Source organism: Amblyomma americanum, chromosome 2, assembly GCF_052857255.1.
Source record: "Amblyomma americanum isolate KBUSLIRL-KWMA chromosome 2, ASM5285725v1, whole genome shotgun sequence".
Classification (NCBI taxonomy): Eukaryota; Metazoa; Arthropoda; class Arachnida; order Ixodida; family Ixodidae; genus Amblyomma; species Amblyomma americanum.
The window spans coordinates 80,346,094-80,362,327 of record NC_135498.1 but is presented as its reverse complement, the minus strand read 5'-3'; the positions used below and the strand labels follow the sequence as shown (position 1 = coordinate 80,362,327).

The 16,234-nt window shown below is 44.7% G+C and overlaps 2 protein-coding genes across 4 annotated transcripts in view; one reads left to right on the top strand and one right to left on the bottom strand.

The window, feature by feature from the left end:
- Positions 1–1,451: 1,451 nt before the first annotated feature.
- Eno (alpha-enolase) lies at positions 1,452–12,644 on the bottom strand. The gene is made up of 8 exons (XM_077654723.1): positions 12,505–12,644; positions 11,891–11,982; positions 9,418–9,642; positions 6,939–7,224; positions 5,373–5,539; positions 5,001–5,190; positions 3,671–3,787; positions 1,452–2,216 (listed from the first exon to the last, which is right to left on the bottom strand). The coding sequence occupies exons 2-8, from the start codon at positions 11,973–11,975 to the stop codon at positions 1,985–1,987; spliced, it is 1,302 nt and encodes a 433-aa protein (XP_077510849.1). The 5' UTR covers positions 11,976–11,982; positions 12,505–12,644; the 3' UTR covers positions 1,452–1,984.
- A 347-nt stretch (positions 12,645–12,991) lies between these two features.
- CenB1A (Centaurin beta 1A) overlaps positions 12,992–16,234 on the top strand; it is a 33,726-nt gene continuing 30,483 nt past the window's right edge. For all 3 annotated transcript variants that reach the window (XM_077654722.1, XM_077654721.1, XM_077654720.1), the window contains exons 1-7: positions 12,992–13,132; positions 13,487–13,544; positions 13,637–13,695; positions 13,919–13,979; positions 14,089–14,142; positions 14,257–14,315; positions 14,806–14,989. In XM_077654722.1, coding sequence (XP_077510848.1) covers positions 13,080–13,132; positions 13,487–13,544; positions 13,637–13,695; positions 13,919–13,979; positions 14,089–14,142; positions 14,257–14,315; positions 14,806–14,989 — 528 coding nt within the window. In that variant the 5' untranslated portion in view covers positions 12,992–13,079. The remainder of the gene's footprint in view (positions 13,133–13,486; positions 13,545–13,636; positions 13,696–13,918; positions 13,980–14,088; positions 14,143–14,256; positions 14,316–14,805; positions 14,990–16,234) is intronic.

The window sequence follows — 16,234 nt, the reverse complement described above, 5'->3', positions numbered from 1 at the left end:
CTCCTTTCGCAGAATTGCCTCAGCAGATGTCCAATTGCACTTAGCAGCATGCCACTGAAGGCAATCATTAGAGGGGGTAGGATAGTGGCCAATCAGACTCGACGGGAGGAGTCCAACCAAATGGAATTTTGCTGCACTGTGTCACCTCACTAAGCACTGTAAAATTTGGCCTAAAAAGAGATTTGTTAAGTCTGCTTAACATCTGGAGCTGTCCACATAGTGGCGAGGTCTTCGTAGCAACAGGCGCTCAAGTCAGTCGCATCTCGGCTGTTTCGGATTCCCCATAGTCTGCATTATGTGAAAAGGCAATGTGCATACGAAGCTGCGCAAAAGGCTTGCAGGAGGGCGCGTGCAAAACCTCCTCTACGTGTACTCGAACCTCAATGTGGTAAAAAGGTGCTGAAGCGACAATTTCCATACTCAGTAATAATGACAACCGATTCAATTCTTTGCACTGATTGTATTGTATGCAAGACTTATCACCATATTTTCCTGGAAAGGCTTTGCAGCGATATCTTTACTTACTTATGAGTTACAAAATAAATGTGCTTAATGAAGCTGTGCGTTAGTTTTTGTTCTGAAAAAAAAAAACGGGAAAGAGGTTTTTTCCTAGTTGTCAAAAATTATCGTAATTGTGCATCTCACACGGCGAGCCTCTCTCCCTCTGCTCTTGCCGTGCCAGTACCCTCCTCTCCTGCTCCGCGCTCATTCTGCCTCTCTTCCTTGCCTGTCGTGCATGCGTTCGCAACTCCGGTGGCCGCAAGAGGCGCCCGTGTGCCCTGCGGTGTTTGCGCACGTTAAAGATCCTGAGGTGGGCGAAACCATTTCGGAGACCTCCGCCACAGCACCTCTTTCTTCGCTCACTCCCTTCCCTGAGTGCGGACGCGACCGCACTGCAAAGCCGGGGCTATGGCTCCAACAGCTATCGCTGAAAAGTGTCAGTTCTTGCTTCCGTCAAGATGGCGCCAATTGTCCACGCTTTTGGTTACTTACCACCATGACAAAGTGGCTATGCCCTGCAGTAAGGGCTGTTGACCCCTTTCTTGATGAGCCACCGCGAGCTTAACCCTCCAGTGTCAGTTCAGCTGTACATTGAAAGTTGACGGCTGCCAGGTCAAACCAGTGTAGAGTTAGCATACATCATAATCCTTAGGCTTCCGTCACATTGTGATAAGTGGCACACTGGGCAGTTGGTATATGTGCCTGGCTGGGTCTGTAGAGGTTTGTTTATATCGGGTGTCCTAATAACAAAGGCCAAGGTTTTTAATGTAGAAAATGGAACTAAAACAGTATTGTTAGCAGTGGAGTGTTAAACTATGCTTATTAGTTAATGACTGATGAACTTCTAATCTATCAAGTCTGAATGGTATTCCACTCTCCTGCAATACGAAGCATTGACTCACTACCAAAGCCAATAAAGTGGGAACTAGCACACACAGCAAAAAAACAGCCTTTGTTGATCACTTTTATTCACGCAACTTGCACAAATGGCTGCACTGGCCTGGGACGTTTGGTTTCAGCACTACAAGAACATGAGAATGGCCGTGTTGTACACACACATGCACGCACATACAGATACGGAAAACCAGGATGTCTAGAAAAACACGCTTCCAGTATTCACACCACACAGGAACTTTGCAGTGTTGGCTAAGCAGTCACATGTGATGAGAGTGGCACTGCTTTGACAGTCCACTACATCGCTGCCTGTGAAGCTTATACCAATGTAATGCCAATAATGTCCAAGCAACAGGTGCATTCCATCTGACCAAAAATTAAATAGCCTGGACTTTTCACGCACAACTTTCTTGACATGACCATAGAGGATCAGCACAGCTGGAATTTTATTCTGGTGACTAGCAGAAGTCTTGAAGAAGAAAACTCACACCGGGGAGTAAAGAAAGGAGGCTGTTAGATGGGCCAACGGTAACCTCTATGTAGGCGCCTAGCAGGAGAGGGAGTTGGCAGTGTTTTCAGATAGTGCCATCTACTGGGGCTGACGGAAGTTCTTGCCGGCGTAGACAGCATTGCCTCCAAGCTGCTCCTCGATGCGCAGCAGCTGGTTATACTTGCAGAGGCGCTCAGAGCGACACGGAGCACCAGTCTTGATCTGTCCCGTGCTCAGGCCAACCACGATGTCTGCGATTGTGGAGTCTTCAGTCTCACCACTGCGGTGGGACACCATGGTTCCCCAGCCATTCTTCTTGGCCAGCTGATGCCTAAATGAGCAAAGCAGCAAGGGCAGTCCAACCAACTTAGTAGAGGCAAAACACCTGACAACAATAATCTGATAAGATGACACAGCCACAAGTGTTGAGTTTCTATGGCAGCATATAGAATGTATTTTTATCCAAAGAGTAGTACCACAACAAGCATTCAGATGCAAAGGGTACCTGAATGAGCATTAGGATAGGCAGCAAGTCAAGCTGAGTTGTCTCAATAAACTGCAGCAAAAACACACTTGACATCTGCTGCACTATCAGTGTTCTCAGCTGTGTGTAAGATCAGTAAACATTTCTGCTGACAACAGGAAAAAAACATCCGCAAACATCTGCAAGCGTTACAGAAACAAAAATTGGGGGGCCTTCTTAAGAGTACTCTTAAAGGAAATGCGATAGCATTTATGTTGCCTGCTATTGTGCCTACAATGAGTGCCTAATGTTGTTCTCGCAATTTCACGCCAAAACTCCGGTCTGAACCAGTTTCATTGCCCCTGTATGGTATGCATGAGTTGTAACCTTCTAGAATGTTCGAGTACCTTGCATTGAATTATTATATGAAATAATACTACTCCGATCCACTAATCCAACTTAAGCCACCCATTGAAACCCACTAACATCCACCTTAATGCCAAAATCTGGGTGTCCTTTAGGAATTTTCGGGGGTGGGCCAACTTCCAAAACTTGGAGGTCCTCAGACTTCCAGATTTGGCAGTGCCCTATGATTGGTCCACTGGTGGTCGGGATGCTGATGACGTCACGGTCCTCTCAATCGCATTTACAGATTGCGGGTAGTCCTCATACCACTACCGGCACAGTGGTGAAGCGATTACTAAGTGATGCGCCCCTGCCCTGGCAAGTGCCAGTTTTAAATACAGTGATCAGTGGTGCTTGCAAAACCCAGATTGCTCTTCCCAAGTTCCTGTAAGACTCATGCATAGCGCTATGGTGGGCAGGTTAAGATGACGTCACAAGGCCACTTGACCTCTTTCGGCCAATCACGCAATTTCGTGACACATGCAGCCATTTTATACGTCAATACTATTTGAGAGGCAACACTTCAGAGATGTACAAGACATCATCGACCACAGCAAAGCCATGTTAATGCACGCAGTCTCCCACGCAGCATGAGCTGCTGTCACTGCCCCGCCACCGGCGCACTGTGTTTAGTGCTACCCAGTAGTACTGAGCCCCTTTTTTTCTTTCCCTACTGCACTCAATTTCCTCAGCGCCACCTCTCACTTAAATAAGGAAGTGATGCAGGGCTATAAGGGACACCGTAATGTAGGGTTCCAGATCAATTTCGACTAACTGGGATTCTTTAATGTGCACTGCCATCCCATAGCACCTGCAGTGTCTTGCATTTCGGCTCGATCGAAACACGGCCGTCACGGTGAGGACAAATATACAGATACCGGTGGTAGACACAGACAGGAGCATACATTCAAACTTACGCCCTGATTGATTCAGTGACACTGCCAATCTGGTTGACCTTGAGGAGCAAGCAGTTGCAGGCATTCTTGTCCACGGCCGTCTGAATCCGCTTGGGGTTAGTGACAGTCAGGTCATCACTGCATTGACAGAGTTAACGTCAACAACACACCATGCCAAGAATACAGATTCTAAAAATAAGCAATTTATCAGGATAACACTTGTTGCCAAAACACATTACACTGATATTAGCATTGAGAATTTTCTCTCTTTCACTGACAATCACTGTACCACAAAATGAACCAAACGGCATGAGGCAAGAACCACGAAGTGAATCTAAGGGGCTTCTTTTTGCACAAGAAGTTCCCCACAACAACTGCAGTTTCTTGACTTGAGAGTTGTGTTTAAGCAGGACAGACATGTTTGTTGGTCCTACAACCCCGGATTGTGCAAAGAGCTACTGCCGTTCAGTAGTGCACATCCCAAGCTAATCAAGAGAAGAATCATTGCGACATGCCTGAATGCAGAATTCGAAAAATCTTATGAGCATGAGATGGCACAGAGCTTTGATGCGCAAACTGAACGCATTCACCAAGCTGGGTACCCAAAACGCCTCATCACTAGTATTAGTGAGAATCTTGTCAAGAAGCAGAAGCCGACGTCAAAGGGTAAACAGGGTAAAAAAAAACAAGGATAAAGAAAAACAAAAGACGGTGGTGATTCCCTATTTTCATCGGCTTTCGCACAACCTAAACAAAGTGGCCAGCACGTATAAGGTCAATGTGGTTCTTTCTGCTCCCTGCAAGCTGTCGCGAGTTTGCACCTTGAACAAAGTAAGAATGGTCAGGCAGTGCAAGAAGAATCACCAAATTTCCGCGTCTTTGAGCTTTTCCCTCTCCTCTCGTCACTTTTTGCCTGCTGGAAGTTTGGCACTCCTCCGCCGGCCCCTCCTCCAAGGGGAGAGCTTCCTGACCCGCCGGACCAATACAGCTTGTTGGCCGCGGCCTTGGTAGCTGCCTGACATCTGAAAGAATCTACCCAGTAGCCACCTCTCAACATGTATACATAGATGCGAGCGCCGGAGGAGGGTGCGAGCATCAAATAAGTCGCCGAGAAGGGCTCGCCAACTGTCGCGTGTGATTGTGGGTCCTCTGCTGCTTGTAGAAGTGCATTATTTGGCTCAGGTGTTCATGACAACACAATGCAGTGATTGAGCGAGTTGATGTGCTTTCCTCGGAAGGTGTTTCAGAGCCCCTTTAATGTGACCTTTGCCACACCACGCAGTGCACTGAAACATAGCAAACAATGAAGTAGTCTTTCTGATAGTTTCTTAGCAGGGCAAGCAACATTTACCCGACAATCTGGATCTGGGTCGCAGAGTTCAGTGCAGTCCAGGCATCCCAGTCATCCTGCTCAAAGGGGTCCTCAATAGAAACGATGGGATAAGACCGGATGAAGTCCTCGTAGACTTCCTTCAGTTGTTCCCTGGTCAGGTAGGAGTTAGGGTCAGAGTTCGGGTTCTTGAAGTCGAGATCGTACTTGCCTGTAAAACAGCAAAAGCAAATAGATTTCAATCAATTCATCTCACCCATTGCCCCCTTTATCGACTAATGCAGAATCCACACTAAAGGTGCTATGCTCGTGGAATTTAAAGCAGCAGCAGACAAATACTATAGCTGCATGCAATGAGAGGACGGAGGCGGATGACGAAACAGCACTGCTCACCGTCCTTGTAGAACTCCGAGGCAGCAACGTCCATTCCAATCTCGATCTTTCCAGAATATCCAGCCTTGTTGATGGCCTCACTAATCAACTCCAGGGCCTCCTTGTTGTCCAAGATGTTGGGGGCAAAGCCACCCTCGTCACCAACTGCAGTGGCATCCAAGCCAAACCTAGAAAGCACAAACATCAATAATGCCAATCTTAGCTTAGCAGCATGCTGAAGAAATAAATGCAGCAAGCTTACAGGGGGAGTTTGTATAAATCTGCCAGCAATCCCAAGTACCCTAAAAGACTCAACTGGATTCACAAAAGAACCATACTAAGCAGCAAACAATATAAAACCGACTAAAAACTCCCCCCCCCCTGAAGCTCGAAAATTACCTTGGGCCCCTCCCTAAAAAAATTCATGGCTACGTGCCTGTCTCTGAGGAAGAAATTGCTGAGGAAGAAATTACTACTGAGGAAGAAATTGCTACAATAGAGAGGATAGACAAGGAGGACTCTGTTGATCATTCATCGCTGCCTTAGCTGCAATACTTGTGCGTCTGTTGCCCTTTTCAGTCAGCTAACACAAGAAATGTGATTATACACCGTCCTCAGTAGTTAGCAGTGTCCTTTAGATGCTCACACTGCATACCTGGACTCAAGTTCTATTAGCTATATAATACGGCTGTGTCATAAAAATGAGTTCAATGCAAAAAAGCATACTAAATATAAATAACACAATGAAATTAGAAATTTCCATAGAATTTAGCAGAACAAGACGGTCAAGACAAAAACCGAAGTGATGAATCAGACGAATAAACAGATGGAATCTTTTCCTTCTTTCTACAAACCACAATCTTCCACACACCACATTCCATCTTCCTCAAGCTACCCTTTTGCAAAAGGAAGCTGATTTATGAAATGATTCGTTCTTGTCTCTTGTGAAAGCTTGTCTGCAGCGGAACCTGAAAAACATTTGTTTACTTGCTTGTTTCTTTTTTTTTGTGCATCCAAACTTGTATAGAAGCAATCTTGTTTCAGGCTTCCCATAAGATGTGGTGCAGTGCTTTTCATTACACATTCCTTGAGGTCCTTTTCTTCAGACAGGAGGAGCTATCTCAATATGTATCATTCCAATTTTGAACCTTCCTTTTTTTGTTTTCCAGAGAACTTGTTCTCTATGCCTTCAATGAATTGCTGCAGATGCACCCTATACTTTGTTGTTTTCACTTGAAATAACCACATCTGCTTTGGCTGCTTTGTACCAAAGGCCAGGTGGATGTGTGTAATAAAATTTTGGTAACTAATAAATTAATGAAGCCATCATATCTAGAGGATTTTTGTATACCAAACCCAAATATGCAATCTATTTTTACCTACACCATATGGATTTTGAAATATTCGATATTTATAGCCAATTACAGCCAAGCTTTCAATAGTCTCCTTAACAAAAATTGTTGGAAACAAAATTGAAAATTTTGTAAATGTGAACAAAAGAAATGACGTCCCATCAGTCAAGACAGTGACTCATGTAAAGCAATGCAAATGAAAACAAAAAGAATGGAAGCAGTTGGCTGCGCCTACTTCTGCTTGATGACGCTCTTGAGGTTGTGGTAGACCTCGGTGCCCATCTTCATGGCCTCCGTGAAGGAGCTGGCACCCGTGGGCAGGATCATGAACTCCTGCATGGCCAGCTTGTTGCCAGCATGGCTGCCACCGTTGATGACGTTAAAGGCAGGCACGGGCATGACCACCTTCGAGTTGCCTGCCAGGTCAGCAATGTGGCGGTACAGCGGCACTCCCTTCTGGGCAGCACCCGCCTTACACACCGCCAGCGACACGCCGAGGATGGCATTTGCACCCAAGTTGCCTGCACAGCGCAGCAAGAGTGAGCGTAGGCATGCGCTTCACTTAGCAGCGCATAGGCTGCACCACGCAGTGCTATGCAGAGAACCTAAGTTAGATCACTGTGAATCACAATTACGCAAGTGCCGACTCAATGTTCGCACTACATAGTTAAGTGCAGCTGAGAGAGGTTAAAAACTGGTGCATCCTCAGCATCCAGGTTTTTCTTACTTTTTAGCATATCTTTGTTTTATTATGTTTTCTTTAACATATCTATGTGTGTCTGAAATAAAAAATCCAGTTGAATGTCAGGGCCCTATGTCTCCTGTTGCTGTAATTGCGACTTCATTACTTACACACTTGTTTCAAAATGTCAGTTATCAGAGGCTTTCTGGGTACTCACAAAAGTTGAAGACATGCCCGTGAGTAAGTAAATTTTGTAAAAAAGAAGAGAAAGGAAAAACGCTTCAAAAGCTGAGCTCGCATGTCACCAACACTGCACATTTACCACACAGGTTGCTAAGCAGCACACAGAAAACTTTTCAAATACAGTTAAACCTGGATTAACACACCACCAAGTAACAAACTCCTTGATATTATGAAGTTTCTCGATTCCTCAACACGTAGCCCCATTGTGGCATGTGTATTTGTGAACCCTATGCCACGAACGGGTTGCAACTGTCAAACTTGATATAATGAATTCACTGCACCAACTATCTGTTAGCTAGTGCTGAGTTACTTGAATTTTAGCCACACCACACAAGCTTCATGACAATAAAATGAAAACTGATATCAGATGAACATACATGATCGCAATGAGCGACCACAGATACGGTATAAACTCCTGTAAGGGCTGCACCTATCCTTAAAATTCCGATGTGAATTTTTAAGGTGCAGCCCACACATGAATTAAAATGTATAACTATTTTTTTTGTCTAGTCCAAAACAGGGGGTGCGCCCATGCATGGGTGTGGCCCTTACATGAGATTATAGGGCAATACAATGTAAAGTGTTCAAGTGCTGTTGACGTAACTATGATGCAACTACTTGCAAAAGCAGCAGTCTACACTGCCTTCGCTTTTGTAACAACACGGCATGTGGCACTACAACAGCTCACGCTCGAAAGCAGCGAAAAGGGATAGGTCATAGCAAAAAAAGACACAGGGCAGGCAGTGCACACCCTTCGCCACCACTCGGGTTGCTGGCATGATTCCAGTGTAGATAGCTGTCATGCGTCGGAAGCGGGGGTCGGAGGAAAGCACAGGCGATACAACGTGTAGGGACCATTTCCTAGGGTGGCAGGAAGACCGGGAGTAGGAACGTGAAGAAATAAGCAGGTGCCTCTACAGCCGGTCTAGCAGCGGTGGCGCACTTTTGCACGTTTTCCTCTAGCCTGGCCACAGTTGCCTCAGACACTGCAACAGCCATGGAGATGATGGTGGCTGCTGCTGCAGTCGTATTATCAGTGCGATCGTGAAATGTTGCTCCACATTTACGATTTCAAGTAAGTAAACATTTTCAAGGTGATTTCATCTACATATATTTCTTCGGTTTCATTTCTGCATCATGGTTTAGAGTCTTCGCATGAAAACTGCATGCCCCGAAAGGCTGGATGTAGTGAAAAATTGTGGACATTTTTTTTAAATTTCATTTTATCCAGATTTCACTGCACAAATACAGCTTATCAGATTGCTGGTGCCGAGCAAAATAAAGCAAGAGCATGCCAGTCATATCCCAAGTCAGTGCTTTTTTTTAGCAACAAAGACTGAAGCAAAGTGGCAACACAGAAATCAATTTTTAGCCAAAACTTCATGCCCTTAGATGCTTTCAAAGATAAAAATTTTAACGATAACGTTTTGTCTCCACGGAGAAAAAAGAATAGCTGATGGAGCATATTTTGTGAAGCTGTTCCATTTATAAGCAGGTCTCTCGGCAGCCTTCAAATGAATTCTGGTTATTCAGCCAGTCATATCCTGTGATAAAAAATAACCATGCTTACAGCCTTTTGCACGAAACCTGTAACACACAGCAATTTTTCTTTAATAGGGAACCACCAGCAAAGATGAATAAACCTAATAACAATTATCAGGAAAAAGATACAGTTAAGCACAGAGTATCAGCACGAAAATACCAATTTTCCTCTTTTACACACGCCCTTTTAAGGACAGAAACCTACACAAGCCCAGCACTGTTCTCTCGCTGAGGCCAGAACACGCACCTTTGTTCTCTGTGCCATCCAACTCGAGCATGAACTCGTCAATCTTGGTCTGGTCAGTGACGTCAAACCCTTTGCCAATGAGCTGTGGTCCAATCACTTGGTTCACGTTGTTCACAGCTTTGGAGACACCCTTCCCCATGTACTTCGACTTGTCACCATCACGCAGTTCCAGGGCCTCATGGATGCCAGTCGACGCTCCTGATGGCACAGCAGCACGGAACAAACCTGCAGAGAGACAGACCATGTGAGTATTAGGTATCCAAGAGCAATTCATCAACACAGCACCACTCTATGGCAACAAATGCCTCACACCTACTTGCTGCATTACAATATCACTCGGCCTCAAATCAGGTTATTAATGCCTTTGACCATGTTGGCAACACAAGAACAATTTTTACATCTGCAGCTGACATATAGCAAACAGAGCCAGCGAGGTCTCAAGATCCCCAAAAGCATGCAACTTCTAAGCACACAAACTAACACACTAAAAAACGCTTGTGCATTCATATCCAACATTCCAGTCCCATCCAGTATTCCAGTACTCTGCCAAGGTCTCGAACGACCAATTTTCCAATTAATGAATATAAGCACACCATTTCCAGGATTCATCACAAGGAAGGAAAAATTCCAATCAGGAGGCAACTTAAAAAGTTGGCACAGTTTAACTTTGTTTTGGCGTAGCTGCAAGTAACAGTTCACATTTTTTATTTTGGATAAAACGGGCAAGTACCAGAACCAAGTGTAACATTAATATGGCCACTAAATGCCACAAGGTAGGTAGTACAGCAAGCCAATTGCAGCAGCAATCAATGGCTTCCTTCATATAGTTCACTAAAAAGTTATTCCACTCAATGTTTTGTTAGAAAAGCAGCAATATAGTAAGGCCTTGAAAAAAATTTGAAGTTAATAAAAGCAGCGCTGTCCGAGTAAGATGTAGAAAATGCCAAGTTAATCAACAGCAGCACAGAAAATGAGCATACACACACACATGAAAGCTTGACATTAAAACTGAATCCTTTGCTGCACATACTAAACTGCACAATACAACAAATTTGCCCTTAAGCAATAAGAATGTTGTATCATGATCCTACGCACCTGTGCTCCCACGGTCACCTTGCTTGTGCAACGAGTGGAGAAAGGTTTCAGGCCTTTTAGCTTCAAAACAATGTTTTCCTATAATAGCAGCCACTACCTCAAAAGCACTAATGCGGAGATCTCTCTATTCAAGTTTTAAGTGCAGCCTAGAATAACCTGCCTTTTGGAAGAACAACCTGTAACCTGGAAGCCATTTCGATTCAAGGCCTTTGTAACAAGAGTGATAAATTGCTAGCACGAGCAGTAGTTACAACAATTTCTAGTTCAGCAAGAGTTAATTAAAGGGCCATTGGGGACCGATTGAGGCTGGACTACACCAGTGAATCACTGCATTTTTATGACAAAGAGGCTGTTTTCACTAGAAGCAAAGCTTTTATAAGCTAGAAAAGAAAGTATAAAATACAGGTGTTGCCACAACCAGCCATTTTCACAAACAAACTGCACTGCATCAAGACAGTTTCACACAGATCCCAGAGACTAGGCTGCACTGCCATGCTCTTCCAAACTGCGGTCATAGAGTCGTTTGCAGCCTTGATTGACGTCTTGAGCTTGATTCAAGAGATGGGAAAAATTTTCCATTTTTAAATCCGATTTTTGTTGCCAATCACTGTTTTGCTGCTGGAAAAACATCAAAATAGTCATAAACAGCCATAAAATCGATTTTTTACAAAGAACAAAAATTAGATGATGTCGTCAACAGCCATTTAAGGCATATATAATGAGAGCAAAGCACACACATAAGTGAAGGCAATGCAAGTGACCTTCAATTGCACTTTATGACACTTTAAGTCAAGTCTTAAATGGGAAAGACTTGGCCTTTAAGACTTGACCTGCACCAAGGTCACTTAGGATAAAATCACAAGTGAAGAAAGTGGCTCAAAATACACTCCCTGCAAGCCCTTTATTTTCTTCCTTTGTATAGCTCTGTGTCTGGCAAAATTCCAACAGAATGGGAAGCCAACAACCTTCTGCACAGTGACAGCTGTCATGTTTTGGCCAAGAACCATAAGTATAAAATTCGACTGATTAGAGCGCACATTCCAGCAGTTACTCACACTCGTGCTGCCGATCCTTTCACGCGATAAAGACATGCATTAGCAAGCTAGCGTTATGGACACAATGGCGACGCGTCCTGCGGCGTTTTCAAAGCCTCTGATTGCAACACAAAGCGAATATGGCCAGAAACGCAAACGTAGTCACTGATTGCAAATCATGGATTTTGACGTTCAGGAAACAAAGGTGTTATTCAAGGAGGCAAAATAAAAGCATAGACACCGAATCGCTCAATGAGTTTTGCCGAACAAAGCACGCCCCCAGTGCCGCCCGCTACCTCCTCCTCCTCCTTCGCACTGACCTACGACCTATGAACTGTTCGTACCCTTTTCGGTCAGCAGGTCGACCTCCACAGTCGGGTTTCCTCTGCTGTCGAAGATCTGGCGAGCGTATATCCTCTTGATCGGCATATTGGCACTGCAAAAATTAAAATCCACGATCAAAGCGGCGAAAGTAGTCACAATGACAGCCGTGCAACAAATTGCTTCAATTGCACCGGACGTACAGAATAATGAGGAAAAGAAAATCAGAGCCCAGAGATACTGGGAAACGATAACATTGGAATTGTAACATGAAAACATTAGAATTGTCAGTGAGGCGAAGCACTACACCATTCACGCAGAAAAGGGGGTTTTACTCATACCGTGTTTATGATTGATTTTCAAGCAGCACTCTGAGATCCATAGTTAATTTCGGGTGGACGTGCTAAAAAACCGCAACGAGAAGACAGCAGTTAAAGAATAATGTGCTGAGGTCGAGTAGCTTGTAACTTTAGCCATGGCTACGTAACCTCCTGTACGAAGGAGCCGTCTCCTTTCGAACCCAAGGTCGAACAATGTCATTCTAAAACAGAAAGAGCAATTCTAGTCGGCTCCGCTGAGGACGCCCGATGGGAGCACTGCTCGCCGCGTTCTTCGGCACTCGACCCAATTCACTCACAATTTAGCGCTGATCCCAAGGCTTCGAAAGAGCAGGCTGTACGGCAAGGCACGTCTGACAGAGGCTCCCGGTCGAACTGACCCGACTCACGCACACACGACGGCTCAATACAGGAACCGGAGAGAAGGCGACCGCCAGCGAGCGAAGAGGCGACGTGGGAGGGCCGAGGGACGGCAGCCAAGCAAGAACTGCCGCTAGGGGCACCGAAGAAAACGACGCCTACTTTTTTTACATTCCTATTTTACGCTTTTGTTAAATGCTAAATTGCGGGCGTTCAAGAAAAGGGATATCTTTTCGCGGCCTCACTGCGTCACGATTCTTGAATACGTCGCCGTACGCATTTTTTTCTTCGTGAACGAGCGAAATTAGGTTGAGTGCCGCCGCCGCCGCAATGGAGTTACGCCGCACACGTTCAAGAGGGGGGGTGTCTGTAGTCGCATGATTCATGTAGACGATGCTGCGTTGAGCTGTGGTTCTCAGGTGGTGCTCGGACTTCTCCGCAACTTACCCGGCGTCAACAACACCGATCAACCGATCAAATGGACTGGCATCGAAACTAGAAGCAACGGTTCATCATGAGGCCGATCATAGACCTCGACGAATGCATCAGGGACTCTCCGAAATTTCGGTAAGCTGTTCGCGGTGCGTAGTGTATGGACGTTGCATTTTATCGTTTCGACGAAAGAATGTGGAAAAGTCTTTCTATCTTCTTACGAATCCCCTGCGCTGAAGATGTTCTTCAGGATTAACGAACCTGTCTCGTGTATCGCGGAGTTGGCGTATACACTATAGCTTTACGCCCATCGATAGACAGGATGCCATCCTCCGATATCCTCCAGATTAACAACTTCCTTCCGGAGTTACGCCGTTCGGGGACAGATCCTGTTACACTAACGCAAACGATCGCAAGAGCTGCAGAATGCGTGCTTGATGAAAGCAGCTGTTAATTCGAAACACGCTCTCTTTCTCTCTCTCTTGTTAGGGAGGCGCTAGAAGAAAATGAAGAGAGCATCGATCAACTGGAAATTAAGCTTGATAAAGTAAGTTCATCCGTTTGGATTTAGTTCACTGTTGCGATTCAGTTATCCTTGAGCTGATTTCCTGAACCGCTCGCTGTAACTTTGCTTTGCAGTTGGTAAAGCTATGCACTGTAATGGTTGATACTGGGAAAAGCCATGTCACAGCGAAAAGGTACGCCTACTTTGGCTTTCTGCATTGGTTAAACTTGGTGATAATTCGCACTTCTCTCGAGTCTCTCCTGTTGAAAGCGTTGAGCACATCCCAGTAATCATTAGTTACCGTGGCAGGGATATGATAACTGATGCTTGTAAGGATTCATACATTGTCATTTGTGTTTAGTTTGACACATTTGGTAACTGGGCCCATGTTTTGCTCATTTCTACCTTGCAAATAGCGCGTTCATCAATGGCATCTGGGACTTGATTGGATATTTCAAGGACAACGCATCTGTTGTGGTTAGTATGCTGAAGGTCATTTGCCCTTCAACATGCCAGTCCAAATGCATCTGTTATTTGTGAATCAAAATGACTTTGAAATGTATCGACGCATATTTTCTTTTTTCAGAATTCACTAAATAGGTTTATACAGATTCTCACAGATGTATTGAAGTTCCAGTCAGTGAGTACAATCACCAACACCTTAATGCAGTGGTTGTTTGAGTACGACGCTTAAATTTTTGCACTAATCATAGAAGGGCATTTACCAAGTTTTTATGTTGTATCTCTTGCTCAGATACTTCTTGAGCATGCACAGAAGTCCATAGTCAAGAACTTGAGCAATTTCATCAAGAAGTAAGTGGAATCTTCTTTTTCTTCTTGAGCTGTGTCCACTGGACCATACAGCCAGTGTATTTTTTTCTGGGCTTGTGATTTTCAAGATTTTATATTATTTTTATTATCAAAGAGACATGCTGAGGTTATAACAGTGTATGTAATTTATATTGCAGTTGTATCGGATGTTTGCTGTCTAAAGCTTGGAAGACTTCGACAACTGAGTCGTGCTTAACTGAAGTTCAGTGTCTGGTTTTTAGGAAAGATTTGGTAGATTAGTTTTTCCCAAGTTTAGTTGAAGGTTAATGATTTACAACATGCTCAGCAAAAATGCGAATGGAGAAATGCAGATAAGATTCACAAGAAGATCAGCAACAACATTTGTTTGGCTGTCATATTCGAAAAACTGTACATATAGTGGCATACACAAGATGAGAAAACTGAATGGTGTTTTGTAACATGAATTAAAAATTTTGTTCTACCATGTTCACCCCTTCTTGATCCATTTCAGCGACATCCGCCAGAGCAAGGAGACCAGACGCCACTTTGAGAAGATCAGCGATGACCTGGATAACGCGCTATTCCGCAACTCTCAGGTCCAACGTACCAAGGTTTCTGAATGTGAAGATGCCCACAATGTGTTGATCGCCACTCGCTCCTGCTTCCAGCACCTGGCACTTGATTATGTTCACCAGGTATGTGCATCATTCTGTGCATCTTGAGCCTATCATGAGTGACTGCCTGTCTGTGTGGCTGAATAACATTAGTCTCTGACCAGGTAATGTACTGTGTAGTCCTTGTATAACAGTGCACATATAGAGAATCATTCAGAACATGTAACAGATGAACAAGCAATGCATATTGCAAACACACACACACACAAGAAAAATGTAGTCAACAACATTGTTTTTTACAACAGCTTAAGAACAATGCAAACATTATGTGCAAAACAAATAGTTAAAAGGAGTTTAAGCTTTTGGAGTCCTAGAGAAGGGTTTTGCTTGTTTACCTCATTTGCATGATATAGCAGTGAGTTAGTGTGCCCTTTTCTCCTCTGATTTTTTATTTTTGAGTTTTCTCTTCTTTAATACGCATTTTGAGCATTGAAAGTGATAAAAAAAATTGACAGGACGTGGTTACCGCTGGTTAACACCAGATGCAGCAACAGCTGTTAAGGTCTTTATACTTTACGATATGTTGTGGTAGAGAATATGAGAGCGACCTTACATCTGTGTAATTCTAGGGCGTTCTTTTTAGTTTTTTACACAGTCTTTTTCATTTAGGTCTCCTCTCCAATCTGCCTTCCTAGAAGTGCAGCGCCCCGATGATCCTCTCATCGGCCTACGGGCCTTCCTACACTCGCCATACCCTCTTGCCGTACCCACCTTCCATGGCTACCCCCCTCCTCCTTCTAGGGCAACTACCCTCCGGTTGGCTCCCATGGCAACCACATACGGTTGCGTGTTCTCACACTCTCGCCATACCCTCCTTCTTTCAGCGTAATAATCCTCTGGTTCGAGATTTCTCCGCTTCCACCACACCCGTCTCGTTCCACGGTAATCACCTTCTGGGCGGTTACCGTTGTAACCATCCTCTGGTTAAGCCTTCCTACACTCTCGCCATAAAGCCTCCTTCGATGGTAACCCTCCTCGTCCTTCCAGGGTAACTACCGTCCGGGTGGTTTGCATGGCAGCCGCCGACTGGTTGTGCCTTCTTACGCCGTCGCCTTACCCTCCTCCTTCTAGGGTAACCATTCTCCGGTTGGGGATTCCTCCACTCTTCCGGCACCCTCCTCATTTCATGGTAACCACCCTCTGGATGGTTCTTGCAGTAACTGCCCACTGGTTGGCTCCCATGGCAACCACACACGTTTGCGTGTTCTCACACCCTCGCCATACCCTCCTTCTTTCAACGCAATAATCCTCTGGTTCGAGATTTCT